Genomic DNA, 18,900 nt, shown 5'->3' with positions numbered 1-18,900 from the left:
TGTGAGAGTGGGACAAGGCAGATATATGCTCTCACTAACTCAAGTGTCACAACTGTGAAACCAAAGGCACCACTGAAAATTAGGGCTAAGAGTAAATGAAAGATGAGACTGTATTCTTACATCTTCCAAATAAAACACACACTGGCAAAAAACATATCAATAGCCTTAACAAGACAAAGGAGGAAGTAGCAAAGAGAAGTGTGGGGGAGGAGTCTCCATAAGTGAATGCTGTAAGGATGGCTAAGGACAGCTAAAATAAGTTACCATTTTACAGACATTTGAAGACAAAACAGGCAAACTTTTAGACTGATCAATTTTATATAAACACAAAATGTTTACAAAAATTATGATATAAAATAATTATAAATACACACCATCCTTGCATCTGAAATACCATTAATGTACCATGCCAAGAAAAAGTGTTGGGAAGAATGAAACAAGAATCGGAAAAAGCAGAGAAAACACGCTGCCAACAAAGTTGGGAAGATGGAAAGCTAAGTAGAACAGAGACAGTCAAACACTAGGTCCCCACAGGTGCAAAAGGCAAGGCCACTTCATGGCCAGAAGGAGCGAAAGAGACAGGAAACACAGATGCCAATGTGTATACGTGTGCGGGGGGGGGGGGGGGGGGTCCTGCCAGGTTGGGCAAGATACTGAAAGCCATCCATCTCAGAGCCATCCCACCCCAGATGGACAACACAAAGTTCAGTCCACAGAGAATCGGAATCAGAATTAGAATCTGAGGCACAGTAGATGAGGGGTAGCAGAGAGCAAGGAGGCCACAAGGATGACTAGGAAGTGCTGTTTGAATAAGGGAACATCTTCCTCCAGCTCCACCTCACCTGCATCCTCACTTTGCAAGACTGGAGGTCACTTTACCTCTAGGGAAGCAGGTCAGCCCAGGGAAAGATAGCCAGAAGCAGAGTGCCAGAATAATTATCTTTCTATTTAGGGTAAAATCCATACATCTAGGTGTTTGCTGGCACAACTAAAAGGAGAACTTGCTCTATTGAACTGCTAAAAGCTGCCCTAACAAGTTAGCCTGAAGTACACAGTGCCCACATGGAGCCTGCCTCACGTTTGCTATGCTGGATTTGTGGGATAATCTGAAACTGCCAAGTTATCCCAACCTAACAAAGCACAGCAATGACAGCTGTTTCTGCACAGCCTCACCCTGAAAGTCTAACCATTCTTACCCAAAGTTCTTCCCTCTAGTATCCATGCCCCAAGCTCCCAGAACACCTTGAAATAAATGCTAGCAAGAATTGCAGGTACTGATCTGATCACATATTTCTTGCTTTCTGAAGACAGATGAGAACATAGTCACTTCTATACAGTACAAAGCACCTAACAAACTACTGGGCAATAGTAAAGACTGAATAGAAACATGAAATGAATCATCACCAATACTAGGAATACTGGGCTGGTGAGATGGCTCAGTGGTCTAAAGCACCTACTTAGAACAAGCTAGGCTAAGCAAAGCACAGGGACTGCGGTTCAATCCCCCAGCACTACATGCCAGCCAGCCCTGCCCCCTGGTGGGTTGAGCTGGCCTCACAGACACACACTAAATAAATAAATAAAGATTTAAAAAAATGTTAAAAAAAAAATACTAGGAATACTTTTTAGAATTGCGAAAACCACTATTTTCACTTGAACTTTTTTATTTAAAAAGAAAAGCAAGGTGCAAAGTGCATGCTTTCTCGCACAAAGCTAAGAACACATGGACTGATTTCTTTCTGCTGTTTTTAAATACTTCGGTGTACACACACACACACACACACACACACACACACACACCACACATCCCACACATGTAGGCTACCAAGCATCACCTTTAAGGAGAAGCAAGGTGACGGAGCAGGAACAAGGCTCTTTTTTGACCCATTTATGTCTTCTGAGTTTTAAAGTATTGTGAATTTTTATTTTTTAAAAAAATGCTTCATTAAAATTTATAAAATCTAAAAGTATGTCTTGAACAGGGTGGTGTGGACATGCATCATTTATTTGAGGGTGCTTTCTAGGGCCCAAGTTCTTCAACCTGCAAAGCTGAAATTATTAAAATTTTAAAAATACCTGCTTCAGTGCTCTCTTTCTATATAAAACTTACTAGTCACACAAATCAATATAAATGTTGGGATTCTGGATAAAACTAAGCCACTGACAACTTTATGCCATATATTACAAATCTTTAGGTTCAAAATATTTTCATGTAAAAGTAAATTATGATGCTGTGGATAAAACTATATATCCAAACATAATTTTATTTCTGCAGTTCTTTCGTGATAGAAATACAATAAAGGTTGGATGAGACTAAATTTCCCAAAACTCAAGTGTTTATACCAAGCTGGGCTTAGTTACTACTGCATTTCTGACCCGAGCATGTTCATCATCCTCTATTTCACCTGCCAAACCATGTACGCTAGTGAACTCAGGCTATCCTATTCTTTCCGTGCAATGACTGATTCACATTTCAATAAATCCTGGTTTCTGGTTACACAGCTTACCTTCATCTGCTGTGGTCATATCTTGTTCTAGTTTCAATTTCTGTTGATTAATTTTTAGCATGGATTCTTCAATTGTTCCTTGGCTTATTAATTTTATTACTAGTACTTCTCTAAAACAAATATAAGAAATGTCCCTTGGTTACTAAAGTTACTTGATACATGTAAAGTGTCTTAAAAAGATTAAAGAGTAATTTGAACACTTTGATAAATATCTTTAAATTTAAAGTCTTTCACATTTTCCTGAACAGTTAAAATTTTTAGAGATCCCTTCCTATTTATCTGAAAGGAAAAACATTTATACTTTAAAAATTATAGATAGGTCAGGTAAGGTGGCACACATCTGCAGTCTCAGCACCTGGAAGATTGAGGCAGGAGAAGCACCCAAGTTCAAGGCCAGCCTGAGCTACTAATTAAACTATGTAGTTTTCTTCTTCTTTTTTTTTTTTTTTATTGGAAAACAAATATACAACTTGGAATGGATGTGAGGCAAATTGTGCGATAAGCAGATTTTTTTTTTTTTTTATTTTTTTTAAAGTGGCTAAACAAAGTTTAAAAGCAAGTAACAATAAAAGAAAATGTTTCTGGTACAAGACCAGCAGTACAAAAAAATAGTGTATGAGTACCTGGATAATACAACCGTTTTGCAATACTGCAACTTTTCATTACCTATTGTTGACTGTCTGTAGCCACGCAGAGTTACAGCTCCACACTTCAACAAGAACAAGCTAACAATTCCTAGGAAAACTACTTTTAAAAAGGCATGACCCAAATGTTCCCTCATTCGACCAACTCCATCTAAGCTTCGATGTGCAGAAGGGCTTAGATATATCCAGAGTAAGCCACATGCAACGTGTTACTTGATCAATTTTCTAAAATAAAGTTTCAGGACAATGGCAGTAAGATAAGGGAAGAAAACATGGAGAAATGAAGTCCTAATTACTATACATGCATATTTTTTTTGACAGTAGGGGGAAACCTTTTACAGATGTTACAAACAAAGAAAAGGCAAATAAACAAATTTGTACAAGAAATTTAACACATTCTGTATAAGGTCTTCACTTTGCTGTCATCATCTGTACAAACTCTTCATAGTTTACTTGGCCATCTGCTTCCCTGATCACATCAATCTCTTCCTCTGTTAACTTTTCTCCAAGGTTTGTCCTCACATGGTGAAGCTCTACTGCAACTAATATAATCATTGCCATCCTTATCAAATACATGGAATGTTTCTCTAATTTCTTCCCCACTGTCTGTGTCTTTCATTTTTCTTGCCATCATTGTCAGAAATTCAGTGAAGTCAATTGTACCATTACTGTCCGCACCTACTTCATTAATCATGTCCTGCAACTCTGCTTCTGTGGGATTCCGCCCCAGAGACCTCATTATAGTTCTCAACTCCTTTGCTGTTATAGTTCAATCACCATCCTTTTCTAATAGTGAAAAAGCTTCTCTGAATTCTGTAATCTGCTCTTCAGTCAGTTGGTCAGCAATGCTGCAAGTGTTACTGGTTTTCAAGACGCAAACACCGAACCGCTGCTCAGCACTTGCTCCACTCAGACTAATTCAAACTATGTAGTTTCTGATTAAAAATAAATTTCACTTGAGCTGGGTGAGGTGGCATATACTCATACACTTGGAAGGCTAAGGCAGGAGGATTATCAGGAGTTTGAGGCCAGCCTGGGATACATAGTGAATTCAAGGCTAACCTTAAATATATAGTAAGACCCTGTTCCAACCCCCTATAAGTACTAATAATAAAAAGTAAAGTTCAACCTAAAATACTTACTTAGTCTGGCCTACTCTATGGCATCTATCTTCTGCTTGTTTGTCATTGTAAGGATTACAATCAATATCATGAAGTATAACAACATTTGCCGAAGTTAGATTTATTCCTAATCCACCAGCTTTTGTTGACAACAGAAATACAAAAATATCCATATCAGTATTAAATTCATCAATTAGATGAATCCTGTAAGATAAATATACAAGGTTAAATATCACTAAAAGGTACATAATGTAATTAAAATTGAAAATAATCGTATCACATGGAAAAGAGATCTGAGTACAAAAGTGCTCGTGAAACTCTTAACTGCCTGCAGCTGTGTTACTGAAGAATCTTCCACCTACCAACTCCTCATTACTGCCAATTGACTATTACTTTAATTCAACTATTACTCTCCCAATTATTACTTTAATTAAACCACTCAGATTTAATTTTGTCCTATGATTACATTAATTCATCTAAATACTCATACAATTTTAATCGCAGAAGTCTGTCAGTTGCTACCAGTGGATAATCTGTCTCAAGAAGCAATGACTACAAGGTTAAACTGTATCAGTGAGTTCTCTTTTGGCCTGATGTTCACCTTGAGTCTACGACAGTAAGAAGAAATGTCTCTGGATGACAAAAATAAATAAGATACTAATATCACTAGAAAAAGCATTTAAAAAAAAAAATCCATGGGCTGGCGATATAGCTCAGTGGCATAGCACCTGCCTACCAAGTGCAAGGTTCAATTCTTGGTACAAAACAAAACCTTTAAGAATTAAAAAACAAAATCAATCTTAAAATGAGAAGATGCTCTAAAAACTGTATGCAATTCTCAAACCTATTCTAAAATATACTTGTATGCAATTCAGAAGAAAAATTAAAAAGAAACTGTATGACATTTTAAGGCATGATTTTCAATATCGAAACAAAAGAGTGAAAGCAGACTCTTACTAGATGCTCTAGACATTTAAAATTTTACTAAATGATACAGGAATGATGTTCTGAATGAATGAGAAATGTACCAACCTTTCAGAAATTTGAGTCTTTCCATCTAATCTGAGGTACCGATGCTGATGATGTTTTAGGAGAACCTCTAAAATATCCAACATCATGGTAAACTGACTGAATAATACAACTCTGTCACCCTGTGAAAATACATGCATGCATTAGAAATGGGATACTCAAAACACTGCACCACACCAAATCTTGACACATTTGAACAAGTGGGGGTATTATATCAAGGTACTGACTATGCAGAAAATTTTCTATGATAAAGGTTATTTAATGAATAAGTGTTTAAATATAAATATAAAAAACAATAAATTTCTTGTTTTAGTTTAATATGAATAGATTACCTTAATTTTTACACATAAGAGCTCTCAGTTTTTAAGGACAATTTCATTTTCATAACAAAAAAGGACACCCATATGAGTAGCTCCATAAATATTTAGATGCTGATCTTACAAATTTAAGTTTAATACAGAAACTACAGTATTGCTTAAATAAAAAGTAGTATCTTTAAAATACTGATTTTAAAAATACCTGTTCCATGTTATGCCTAAGATGTTTGATATGCAGACAGATAGTGAGGTTAAGCTTAACAGCCTAAGTTGTATGGTAATAACAATAAGCTTGTCTTCTGGAGGGTTAACAACCTAAGTTTGCAGACCAAATTAGAGAAAAAGGAGGGCGGCAAGAAAAGCCAACATATTGGCCCTTGCCTTCCAAGGTCAATTAAGACTGAGGACATATGAGACCTTGTACTGTAATGTCATGTAACTCGGTAGTGTCCCAAATTTTCTGATCAAGGAGATTATGGGGCCAAAAAGGAAAGTGATCAATGATGTAGAGTGTGCCTAAGGAGAGTCACATGGAGAGAAAACATTCTCTCAGGCTTTCACAGGGAGCACACTGGCCAAGCAATGGCCGTGACTCATCTACATGACTGACACTGACAAAGAATCTACAATCTGAAGTACAGGATTTCAGGATAAATCCTGAGGGGATTTCACTGACTTTATCACAACCAAAAGCTACAACTCTTGTTACTTAAGTCCTGCTTTACCTTGGTCTTAATCATCCAGCAGAAAAGTATAAAACAAAGTATAAGAAGTAAAGCCATGCTGTTATGTTGAGCTGTAGGGGACTCAGATCAACAATTTCTGACACTGCCAGTGAAGCAGAAGACCCAATACCATTATGGACTACTGGACTCTTTCAGAATATTTTGCTGAGTTTACACACCTATAATATTCAAATAACGGAACTTAACAAAAAAAGGGGATACAGATGAATGTCCAATTTGTATCTGTGTATTCAAAGTGGTTACAATAGATATATAGTTACATTCTCTTAATGAATAGAGTGATTTGTTCTAATGGTGTTTGTAAATAGGATATCATGTCTGCATCTTGTACAGCAATTAACCACTAGGAAGAATGTATGCAATGTGTTAATTATTGAAACTGTCCTACCAATTTGGTTTGAAACTGTCTCATTGCTATTTGTTTCTCAATAAAATTATGGAAAAAAAAATGACACCTGAAGTTATTTTAGAAAAACCACAGATGTGTTCCACACATTACTGCTCTCTATCAAGTTTTGCAAAGAGAATAAGAAGTAATCAGGAAAATACACCCAAATATGTTAAGAAAAATTCAAAATACTAGGTTCCAGCATACATAAAAGCTTCAAGAGTGTCAAATAATGCCAGAATTGCTTTGAGAAGTTTAAGGAAAGTAAGTTTTTAATACCTTCTGTTTCAATTCAGACAAGAGGCATCCTAAAGCACGGAATTTCCCAGAATCCAAAATCAAGTCCATGTCTAACTGGAAGTTATTAATATGTCGGTACTGTTTACAAAGTACGTGTAGTTCAAAGTCTGTCATAACTTCCATGTCTTCAAAGATTAGGTCAGGGTTAGCCTCACAATGTGTAGGTTCCTTTTTAATACAAAACACAATGCATACCACAGTGATAATTTATAATATAATCAAATAATCACATCTGAAAAAACACCCAGTTCATGCACATTTTAGTGTAAATGGATTTAGCAAATGTAATACTTTAGGAACAATAAAGGAAGGAATTCTTCATGTTACAGAGCTACCGTAATGAATAGTTACAGATGAAATGATGTCTACAATCTAGTTCAAAATAGTCCTGGGGAAAGGCCAGGGTGGAGAAGAAACAGCAGTGTCATTACTGAATGCAAAAGTGGACAAAGGTTAAATAGGCAGAAGTTTCCATTAGGTAATCTCTCTTAACTTTTACATGTTTAAAATTTTTATAAAATTTAAAATAAACAATGCAAAAAATAAAACACTGCATTGAACAACAACAACAAAAAATTCTGTAATACAAAATAATGATAAAGTACTAAAGGATAATGAAGTAAGAACCAAGCGTAAACTATGAAGGTAAAGTACAACACAGAAGAAATGAAAGGGGACTTACTGTATGGGATACATTCCGGGAGTCTAGTTCAGGAATTAAGAAGCCTTTCATGTAAAGAGCCACAGTGCTCTTTACTGTATGTACTTTTGGACATATGTAGTATTTTATAGCTAGTGTCTGCAGACTTTCTGTATAAAGTCAGAGCCACTGACGTCTGTCAGTGAGATGCATCATGAGACTGTCCCAGCAGTGAATGAGCAGGTGGAGGCAACATAAAAAAGGGACTGACCATGGTCTTGTGAAACTTTATTATATAAAAAGTCAATGGTTCAAGGACATAGATTACTGACCCGATTTAATTTGTAAGTCTGTTTAGCTCTTCTGTCATTTAAATTACCTTGAACTTTGTCTTCAAAATTATTTTGGGGCCTGGAGATAAAGCTCATTGGTATGGTACTTGCCTAATACGAGTGTGACCCTGGGTTCCAAGCCCATTCTTTAATTGTTCTTAAATATGTGATGAAAGGATGAATATGCCCAACGGGTGCAGCAGTCCAACTTATAGCCTTCTAGGCAGTGGGCGCTAACTCTTACCTTTAGCATGAGTTGAGACATTTCCTTGAGTTTCTCAGCTGTGTAATACTGCCGATGCAATAAAGGGTGATTGGCCATTTTTCTCAACTGCATCATGACATTGCACATTTCTGTATTTTTTTCTGTGATGGAAAGAAGATACATTTAAAAAGAATTATCAAAGTGACAAGTGGCAACAATGAGTTAAAATGTTTTTCTTAAAGTTCTAAAACTACTTCACATTCCAACTATTATTTTAAAATGAGCAAATCTATGAAAAAAAAAAAAATTCAACCCTAGTACAGGATTATTTTTTACAAAAACCTCTGCAAAGCAGTTTTTACCTAGGTTATTGATAGACTTTTTCAGTCTGTTGAAAAGACCCAAGTAGAGCTGTTCCTGCTTCTCTGACATGGCACACAGCTCAATCTGATCTTTCTTGGGGGGCAGCTGCTTGAGAACCTGAGGGAAAAAGAAGTAAGATTCTAAAGAGGAAAACCAAATTTAAAAAACTGTCATGACAGGCACCACAGACCGCACCAGCCTCGCCCCTGGGCACCCTGAGCCAACCACTGATACCCAGCATGGTAGTGCACACCTGTAATTCCAGTGCTAGGGAGGCTGAGAAAGGAGGATCACTACGAGTCCAAGCTGCGTAGTGAGACCCTATACCAAATATATAAAAAAACAAAACAAAAAGCTGTCATGATCTAAAACATGTAGTTACCTCTTCTTTCACTCTTCTGAGAATAAATGGCTTTATAATTTGTTTTGCATGTGCTATTCTCTCCTTTTCATATATACTCTGCTCATCTGCTGGTTTCTAAGCAAAATAAAAAATTGTTTTAGAAATAATTTATTTAAGTTACAACAATACTACACAACACGAGTATCTTGTGCATCAGAATCTAGGCAATTTTTTACAAAAGCAATTCATGGTGTATGGAAACTCATGTTCAAATTCTGGGCTGTAATCTATGTACTCTGAGGTTTCACAGGCTTATACATGTACTATCCTAGATAGCAAATCAGAACTGCACTGCACTGGTGCTCAGAATTAACCAATTAACTGATTCAGTCAACATCTGGTAAATCAGGCAACTCTCATGAAACAAAAATGTTTATGTGCATGTGTCCAAAAGCAGCTTAGGGCTGTCTGACATAGCTATGTAGACTAAGACAGGATATGGTACCTAGATAAAACTACTGGGTTGCAAGAACAAAAATAAAAACTGTTATATGGGAGAATTAAAAAGCAAAGTTTTACTCAAGGATATGGAGGAGGTCCTCCGTATCTTAGGGAACTAGGAAAGTACTGTAGTTCTATTCATGAAATCTGCCGATTTCAAACATTGGATATTAAGTGGACAGAATTCATGAAATATTAAAAAGGCACTTAACTGGCCTGCTTTTAACCTCAACCAAGCTAGAAACTGGCAGAAGGATCAGGAGTTTGAGGTTGCTCTGAACAATTTAATGAGATCCTGTCTCAAAATAATAAACTGCTCGGGATGCAGCTCAGTGGTACTGTTCTCCAGGTTTGAGCCCTGGGATTTTTTGGAGGGGGGCTATTAGTTAGTATGTGGTGGATGATATTATGGAAATTTCTTTTAAAAGATGATCTGGCAGAGTCAGAATCTATATAAGCATTTCTGTACTGAAAAAAGCTTATGAATTTTATTTGAAAATATACAGGTATTTTCTGAAACACTATTGTTGTCCAGTCTTACCTTACATATCATAGATCTGTCAATCTAAAATTGTCATTCCTCATAAAATTAGGGTATTAAAAAAATCCAAAATTTTAGACAATGAGTTCATATATATATATATATATATATATATATATATTTTTTTTTTTTTTTGACTGATTTGTGTACTGATGCAAACATAGGAACCTCAACTAACTTTGTATTTCATAGAGCATATATGTACACCATGACAATAACAAAGATAAACAGAAAAACAGCCTAGGTAAAACACAAAGTAACAAGTTTGGGAGAAAACATGCACATATGCTTACTGTCTTTGACGAAAACATTCTGCGTATTTCACTGGTACTGCTACTAAACATGTGCGGCATAACAAAATTCAACAGTGACATAAGTTCTAATAGATTATTCTGCACAGGTGTTCCTGTGAGGAGTAATCGGTTATTTGCCTGTGAATAAAGAGAACACTTACGTTAGGTGTTTTTGTTGTTGCTGTTGTTTTTAAAGACATTCTCTTTTTGCCTATTTAGCCCAGAATAAGGGATAAAGAGGGGAGAAAAAATAAAAACTTTATTAATAATTTAACATTCTGTGGTGACAAGCTAAGAATTTTAAAAAAGGCAAAAGATTTATACGCTCTGAAGAGAAACTAGGAGTATAGGGTAGGGATTTAGACATCTGGTGTGTGCTATTATCATTTATCATATTTATGGAAGAATGTTAAAATTATTGGTCTTACTTCATAAGTAGGTAATGTAGATCTTTATATCACTTTTACAAGATGATAAAAGATAAGGAATATATAATAATTTATAACCTACTACATAAAACACAGGGTTGTAAATTGGGGTCCATGGTTGATGAGTTATGTGTAATGATTGACTTAAAACATTGTTAAGATAGTATGTGACACAGGCGACAGGATCTACAAGGCTTAAAATAGTAATATCTGACTATACAGAAAGTCTGCAGACACTAGCTATAAAATACTATGTATGTCAAAAAGTACATACTGTAAAACTATCAAAACTTAGAACATTTTACAAAACACTCTCTTACATTAATAGTCATAAGGTGCTGGTAGCGGATGGAGCCCATATTCTTTAGCATATGGCCCTCATCAAAAATTGCATAATTAAGTTTCAAACGTCGAAACAGACTACGGTCATCAGAACTGCTGATTGCACAGTTGTACCTGTCATCAAGAGAAGAAAGGTTTACACTGAAGATTATGCCTGTTACGAGTTTAAAGCCTACTGACATGCAAATTTTTAATTTTTTTATTTTACGAAAAAGTAAAACTAAGTTACATAACAAAACAGAGTAACAAGAGTTAAAACACTGCATACTGTTTAAAGTAGTTATTTAGACTACAAGATATGGGCATTAAAATTTCTCTAATTGATATTATCACAAAACTTATCAATGAACTGAGAGATACTAATAGTGTAATTGGAATTTTTTTCCTTTTTCCTTTCTGACTTTTACCCTTTCGCCATCCTAAGGTCCTTTTCCCTTTCAATCAATTTCTTCCCATTTCACAGTAACGACTGTGCATTTTAAGTCTTATTCTTTCAGTTTCTTACACCAGGGAAACAGTATTATGTTTATACATGCAAGTCTATTTCACTTATTAGTGTGGTCTGAAGTTGCACCCATTTACCTAGAAAAGTCTCAAGTTTACCTTTCTTTATGGCTGAGAAGTACTCCATTGTATAGAAAGACCACACTTTTTGTTCCATGCCTTGGGTGATTGGCATTTGGGTTGTTTCCAAGATTTAGCTATTACAAACTGTGCTGCTGTAAACATGGGTGTGCATATATCACTCTGGTACTTTTTTTTTTTTTTTTCTTTTGTATTTTTTAGGGAAGGATCTATAGGATGTTCAGGGTCTCTCTACTAGATCGGACTGATTCTCGTAGTGACTCTATACAGCCTCCCAAGAGCTGGGATTACAGGAGGGCATCACCGCGCCCAATCTCAATTGCTGTCTCAGTGTGCCCTGGGGCAGAGCCAGTAGAGCAGGCCAGGGGGATTGAACCCCAGGCCCCTGTGCCTGCTTGCAGCTGCTTTATTCCGCTGAGCTATTTGGGCAGCCCAGGTATGATATTTTTAATTATACTAGGAAGAGACCCAGAGGGGAATAGCTGGGTCAAATGGGTCCTCTTATCCTAGCTTTTTGAAGAATCTCTACGATTTCCACAGTGGTTACATCAGTCTGAATATCCACCAATGGTGGAGAAGGGTTCCTCCCCTCCCCCAAATCCCTGCAAGCATCTGTTACTGATTTCTTGATGACAGCCATTCTTTCTGGGGTCAGATGGAAACTCAGTGCTGTTTTAATTTGCATTTCTTCAATGACCAATGATGTTGAACATTTTTTCATGTATTTATTTGCCATCTGTATTTTATCTGAGAAATGCATATTCATTTCAGATACCTATTTTTGACCTGGGGGTTTCTCTGAATTCTTCATATGTTCTAGATATGAGGGACAATTGACTAAAAATTGTTGCCTATTCTCTGGGTTGTCTTCTTATTGTTGGTGATTTCTTTTGATGTACAAAAGGTTTTTTGTAAGATGAGTTCCCAGTTTTTGATTCTTTGAAGTATTTCCTGTGTAGTCTGGGTCTTGTTCATGAACTGTTCACATACATCTATGTCTTCAAGATTTCAACCTTTCTTCCAGAACACTTAGTGTTTCCGTTTTAATATTTAGAGCTCTGATCCATTTTGATTTCATTCTAGTCCACAGTAATAGGCACAGTTCTAGTTTTAGTCTTTATCTTGTAGACTGCCAGTTTTTCCAGCACCACTTATTAAAGAGGCTACCTTTTCTTCAATGAACATGTTTGGTTATTTTGTCAAAGATAAGACAGCTGAGGGTATTTGGTAGTCATGTCTTCATCTTCTAATCTATTCCACTGATCCTCAGATCTGGGGTTTTTTTGTTGCTGTTGTTAGCTTTGTAGTATAATTTCAAGTCAGGGTTGTATGCCTCCTACCTTGTCTTTGTTGCCCAGGATTGCCTTTGCTATTCTAGGTCTCTTCTGTCTCCAAACAAATTTTAGGAATGTCTTCTCTACATCAGTGAGGTATACTAATGGTATTTTGATTGGGACTGGGTTAAATCTGTTTAACAGTTTTGGGAGTATGGTCATTTTCACTATGCTTGTTCTATCTATGAGCAAGGGATATCTTTCAATTATCTTAAATTAATCTTTTGTAGAATACTCTAATTTTAATTGTATAGATCTTTTAATTCCTTTGTTAGATTGATTCCTAACTATTTCAGTTTTTGGATACTATTATGAAGCGTGTGCTGAGACTGTTGTTTGTGTATAGGAATGCTACTAATTTGAGTGTTGACTTTATATCCAGCTACATAATGGAATTTGGTTATTAAATCCAGGTTTTTGGTGGACTTTTTGGGGTCTTCTATGCAGAGTATCATGTCATTTGTGGATAATGATGATTTACCCTTTTCCTTTCCTATCTTTGGTTGGGTTTTTTTTTTTTTTTTGTAGTTGTTTAATTTTTTTTATCCCTACTTTTACAGTGAAAGCTTATAATTTTAGAGAAGATTTAATGCCAATACTCCTCAAACTCTAATGAAATTGAAAGGGCAGTAATTTTCTTTAATATTCCTGAAGGCAAGTATTACCCTGATACCAAAACCAGAAAAAGACCCAACCACATAAGAAAACTATAAGTCAATCTCCCCAATGAACACAGATGTAAAAATCTTCAATAAGATAGTAGTAAACAATGCAGCAAATCATCAAGAAGATTACACATCATTACCAAGTGGGATTCATCCCAGTAATTCAGGGATGGTTCAACATACAAAATCAATAAGCATAATATACCATATCAACAGAGCCAAAGACAAAAATTACATGATCATCTCAATAGACACAGAAAAAGGTGGGGTTTTTTTTTGTTTGTTTGTTTTTTGGGTTTTGTTGGGGCGGTACCAGGGATTGAATGCAGAAAAAGTTTTTTGACAAGTTTCAACACTCATTCATGACAAGAACTATACAAAAAATCAAAATACATGGTCTTTAAATCAATCTGATAAAAGCCATCTATGACAAACCAACAGCCAACATCATACTAAATGGACAAAAACTGACATGTAAACTTTTTAAAGAATCATTTCTATTTATATATTTCCAGCAACTAGTTCCTAAAGGAAAAGCTTAGATATGGTCAATAGTTAAATAAATATTTCACTAATGTGTTTGTATATAATAATTATTGACATACATGTAACCAGTTATGAAAACTCTGATGCGTAACAGAAAAAATGTTAGAATCAGACAATTTCTACATAATTGGGAAGAGATCAACTTGAGTATAATTCATTAATAACCTAGTACTATTGTATTGTTCAGTATCTTTACTCCATTTTAAGAAGCAGAAAACAGAGCCAAAATGTGTCTAGTTTTAAAACATGAACAAATGGAATAAATCCAAGAAGTAAAAGTTAGTAGTTGTTCAAGACTAGTATGGAGTGTTTTAAGATGACAGTTTGGATGACTTCTTTCAAGGAGGAATTCTTAAAGAAGCCAAAAGACAGAAGTCATAACTAACAGTTAAACAGACCTTTATCATAGACGACTGTATATTTACTGTAAAAATACATTAACTGTTTAGATAAAAAAGGGCTTTTTACGTAGCAACAGATGCACTGCCAAAAAAAGCCAGGTAAGTGCATTTGAAAAGTACATTTGAAGTGAGATAGAGTAGTCTGAAGGAATCTAAGAGCAATGTGTCTTTGAGTGAAATACAGTTTTTAATTTAAACATTCACATTATTTTTGATCACCCTGCATAAGAGTCTTAATTTGTCCAACAGATACTTGTACCAAACCACTGACTACCAAAACCAGGCTAACAATCTTCTGTTTCTCACTCCTATTCTGTTCTAACTCACATAGTTCATTCAGAGACTGACATTTCTTACACATGTATTTTCAAGTTTGAAATATTAATCATTTTTGTGGGGTATCTCAAAATACTTTCTGCTTAACTGAATGAGTCCTATTACAACACCATGCACCATTGAAGTGAACAAACCACAATTGAGCTGATATACTGCAACAATGCCCTCTACTGGCCTTACAGTAAACAAAATAAGGCTTTACCCTTAACAAACTTTTATTATACAATTCATACCATAATTTTTTTCTAAATATTAATATAATATATAAAAATATACGTTTATTTGTATATAGTGTATATTTATATTAAATTTAGTGGCTACAAACCCACTCCCAATACTTACGTAGTTACAATTACATTATAATCTTCATATTTATTATGAATGTTAAATCTAATTTGTTTACGTTCTTCTTGAGAACCTAGAAGTTAAAAACATGCACATATTGATTATAATAATTGTATACTTTAATTTTAAAAAGTCCTAAAGTTTAAATCAAAATGACATAGTCTTACCATAGTAACAGAGCACATTTAAAGTAGGACACCATAAATTAACTTCCCGTAGCCAGTTGTCTATGAAACAAAAGAGATTATTTGCATCTGTTACAATTGAGTATGTTCATAAAGTCAAAAAACTGCCAATTACATAATGATTTTGCTTTTATAACAGACACTTCAAATATGATTCCTTATGATTAAAGTGAGCTTCAGGTTCTGAGTAAGTATCAAAATGAAGGACAAAGGGAAGAGGACCAACTGTTACAACTATTAGCTGTCTATTTCAAGAGATTTTTTTTTTCTTTTTACATTCATAGGCAGATATTTTTCTTAGCCTAACTTCTATATCAAATTAACTGTGAAAGAATGGAAATTGTAGTATAGCAACTTGACATACTCTTTTAAAAAAAAAAATGTATTTGGTACAGGGTCTCACTATGTAGCTCAGACTTGTAGTGATCATCCTGTTTTCAGCCTCCCCAGCACTGGGATTACAGGCATGCGTCACCACTCCCACCCAGGCTTGGTGGCCGGCTCAGGGAGCCCCAGGGTGGGCTAGGGAGGCACGTGATACCAGAGACTGAACCCCAGTTCCTACACTTGCCTAAGCAGGTGCTTAGTCCACTGAGCTATCTTGCCAGCCCTTTGATATACTTTTTGATAAAGCGTAAAGTTAAAAATACTTTTATTCTTTTTTTGTTTTTTCGTATGCAATTAGTACAGGGTCTATAGGGTCTCACTACAAAAATTAGACTTGTAGTGATTCTCCTGTTTTTAGCCTCCCAAGCACTGGGATTACAAGTGTGTGCCACCACGCCCAGTCTCAGTTGCTGTCTCAGCACACTCCTGAGGCAGGGCCAGCAGGGATTGAACCCTGGCAGCTGTGCTCTGCTGAAGCAGGTGCTTTTGTCTGCTGAGTTATCTGGCCAGCCCCTTATTTTTACTCTTGAAAATGATTTTTAAAAAGTAGTATGCAATCAAAATAAATGATCTTATCAGGTTCTTGATCTGTTATCTGAATCACTGAATTATATTTATTTCCTGAGAGAAAGACTGCCAATATAGTCAAGCATAAATACATACATATAAAGAGAAAAAATAAAGGGACCACAAAAATTCATATGCACACGCACACATACACCTCACCATGATGTCAAAGACAGTTATTTTCAGTTTTACGAACCTATAGTTGAAGCTGGGACAACGATCAAGTGAGGACCTTTATTTCCCTCCTGATAGAGGTATGCCAGGAATGCAATGGCTTGAATAGTTTTGCCTAGGCCCTGAAATTAAAAGTTCAAAAGAAAATACATAAAATTTAAAAATCATTTTTGAGTGATTGGTAGTGGTGCTTCCTGTCAGCTCATTAGAAGGAATAAAGTGAGGAAGGTACAACATGAGCACAAATTTGTATGTGACCATAATACTTAATTAAAAACAAATCAGATTGAAAAAAAATCATTTTTGAAACTATGAAAGAAAAAAATTATTTGTGCTATATTCATTTTTGATTTTCTGTAATTAGTTTCGTAGAAATTCTAATTTTGTAGTTCTCTAATGACAGAAGGATTACAATCTCCACATGAAGCTATAACTTATTTTATTTATTTATGATTTGGTACAGGGTCTCATTACACAGACTGGACTCACAGTAATCCTATTTTCAGCCTCCCCCCCCACCCCCGTGCTGGGATTACAGGCATGTGTGACAACACACACTCTCCGTCACTGGCTCAGTGCATCTGGGTGTAGAACCAGCACGACATGTGATGCCTGGGACAGAACCCTGGCTCCTGCACTTGCCTAAGCAGGTGCTTATTCTGCTGAGCTATCTCGCTGGTCCTTATAACTTACTTTAATGAGCAGACTGATAGATCTAAACTGGTGGTTCATATACAGCACACATTACTATACAAGAACTTTTTCTTGCATAGAAAAAAGTTTTGCTTACTGCTTATATATGACAAACATTTAATGCACACAGGGGGAATCGAACATTATGACCTGTAAGTACCCAGAGATAAACAGATGCCTATAAGAATAAACTGTGGTATATTCATAGTGCGGACTACTCCATTACACAGTAATAAAAAAGAAAATTACCAATGTAAGAAAGAAGCACAATGAGGCTCAGTGATATATAACATCAAGTGAACCAAAAACAAATACTAAGCACTGCATATACTGTACAACTAGAAGAAATTAACCCATGGCAAAAGGTGTCAGAAATAGTGGTGGAGGGCTGGGGAGACAGCTCAATGGCATAAGCCCTGCCTGGCATGTGCAAGGTCCCAAGTTCAATCCCCAGAACAGCAAAGAAAATGAAAGAAAGAGCGGTGGTAATGGATGGACAGGAACATCAGGAACCTTCTGAAATGAGGGAAGCTGTGACCTACCTGCTACTGAGTGAAACGTGTATGTCCCAACCCTCAATACATACCGAATTTCCCAGTGTAAAATGCACTAAAGTTTAGAAAAATGGCCACTGAGGAGGAACTAATTAAGGTAAAGGGTAGCTAACCTAGTATGACTGGTATCCTAGTAAGAACAGAAGTAACAGGAATGGGCACATACAGAAAATGACACATCAGAACACAAAAAAAACATGTCTGTCCACAAGCCAAGAGAGGCCTTGTAGTACACCCTAATCATGGAATTCCAGCATCTAGAACTGTGAAAAAATAAGTTGCTGCTGTTTCAATACTCAATCCATTTTAGTTTTGTTATCAACACTCTGCTCACTAAGCCAACTTAAGAATAATGTATTATGGCAGGCCTAGTGACCCCTGATGGCAGCCCTAGCATTTTAGGAGGCTTTGGCAGGAGGTACAAATTTTTGGCTCAGTCTGGGCAACTTAGTGACACAGGAAGACACTGACCAAAATAAAACTCATTAATTAATTAAAATAACTAGAGTTGTATCTCACTGCAAAGACCCTGGATGCATTTCCGAATAATGCCAAAGGGAAAAATAGTACTTCTCAGGTGACAAATATAATTTCACATAATAAATACTCGATGTAATACCAGACACAATCTTAGGACAGAGAAATGATCTGTATTTTATTAATATTAGTTCTTAGAGATTAGCTCATCTGGCAAAGATTAGACAAATGATGAAAGGCAAAGCTGAGACTGACAGTGCTCAGCTTTCTCACTGCCAGGATGAACTACTTAACACTGCCATTAAGGAAGGAGAGGTTCAGTTGGCTCACGGAAGTGTCAGTGCAAGGCCAGCTGGCTCCAAAGCAGCAGGGTTTGGTGGAACAAAGCAGCTCACTTCATGGCAGTGGGAAGCAGAGCGCAGGAGAGGGTGCCAGCAACAGCTCTCCACAGCCCGCCCCCCAACAGCACATTCGCCTAAGAACACTAGTTAATCCTCTGATAAACACACAGCCCCGTAGTTTCTTAATCCAGCAAGTTTGACAATTAAGATTAAATAGCACAGAACCCAAAGCCTAGGTCTGATTCCCAGGTCCAGCTATATAACTGCAAT

General features: G+C 36.1%; 1 protein-coding gene across 2 annotated transcripts in view; it reads right to left on the bottom strand.

Moving 5' to 3' along the window:
- The window catches only part of Smarcad1 (SWI/SNF-related, matrix-associated actin-dependent regulator of chromatin, subfamily a, containing DEAD/H box 1), a 94,335-nt gene that overhangs the window by 4,070 nt on the left and 71,365 nt on the right, over nucleotides 1-18,900 (bottom strand). For both annotated transcript variants that reach the window (XM_004640621.2, XM_004640624.1), the window contains 12 exons: nucleotides 16,588-16,687; nucleotides 15,420-15,479; nucleotides 15,250-15,325; nucleotides 11,019-11,154; nucleotides 10,271-10,408; nucleotides 8,975-9,070; nucleotides 8,592-8,709; nucleotides 8,269-8,390; nucleotides 7,032-7,220; nucleotides 5,305-5,423; nucleotides 4,294-4,476; nucleotides 2,508-2,617 (listed from right to left, as the gene is read on the bottom strand). In XM_004640621.2, coding sequence (XP_004640678.1) covers nucleotides 2,508-2,617; nucleotides 4,294-4,476; nucleotides 5,305-5,423; nucleotides 7,032-7,220; nucleotides 8,269-8,390; nucleotides 8,592-8,709; nucleotides 8,975-9,070; nucleotides 10,271-10,408; nucleotides 11,019-11,154; nucleotides 15,250-15,325; nucleotides 15,420-15,479; nucleotides 16,588-16,687 — 1,447 coding nt within the window. The remainder of the gene's footprint in view (nucleotides 1-2,507; nucleotides 2,618-4,293; nucleotides 4,477-5,304; nucleotides 5,424-7,031; nucleotides 7,221-8,268; nucleotides 8,391-8,591; nucleotides 8,710-8,974; nucleotides 9,071-10,270; nucleotides 10,409-11,018; nucleotides 11,155-15,249; nucleotides 15,326-15,419; nucleotides 15,480-16,587; nucleotides 16,688-18,900) is intronic.

This window comes from Octodon degus, unplaced genomic scaffold (genome assembly GCF_000260255.1).
Source record: "Octodon degus isolate 3935 unplaced genomic scaffold, OctDeg1.0 scaffold00125, whole genome shotgun sequence".
In the NCBI taxonomy this organism is placed as follows: domain Eukaryota; kingdom Metazoa; phylum Chordata; class Mammalia; order Rodentia; family Octodontidae; genus Octodon; species Octodon degus.
Note: the sequence above shows the minus strand (reverse complement) of the source record. Positions and strands in the feature narration are given on the sequence as shown.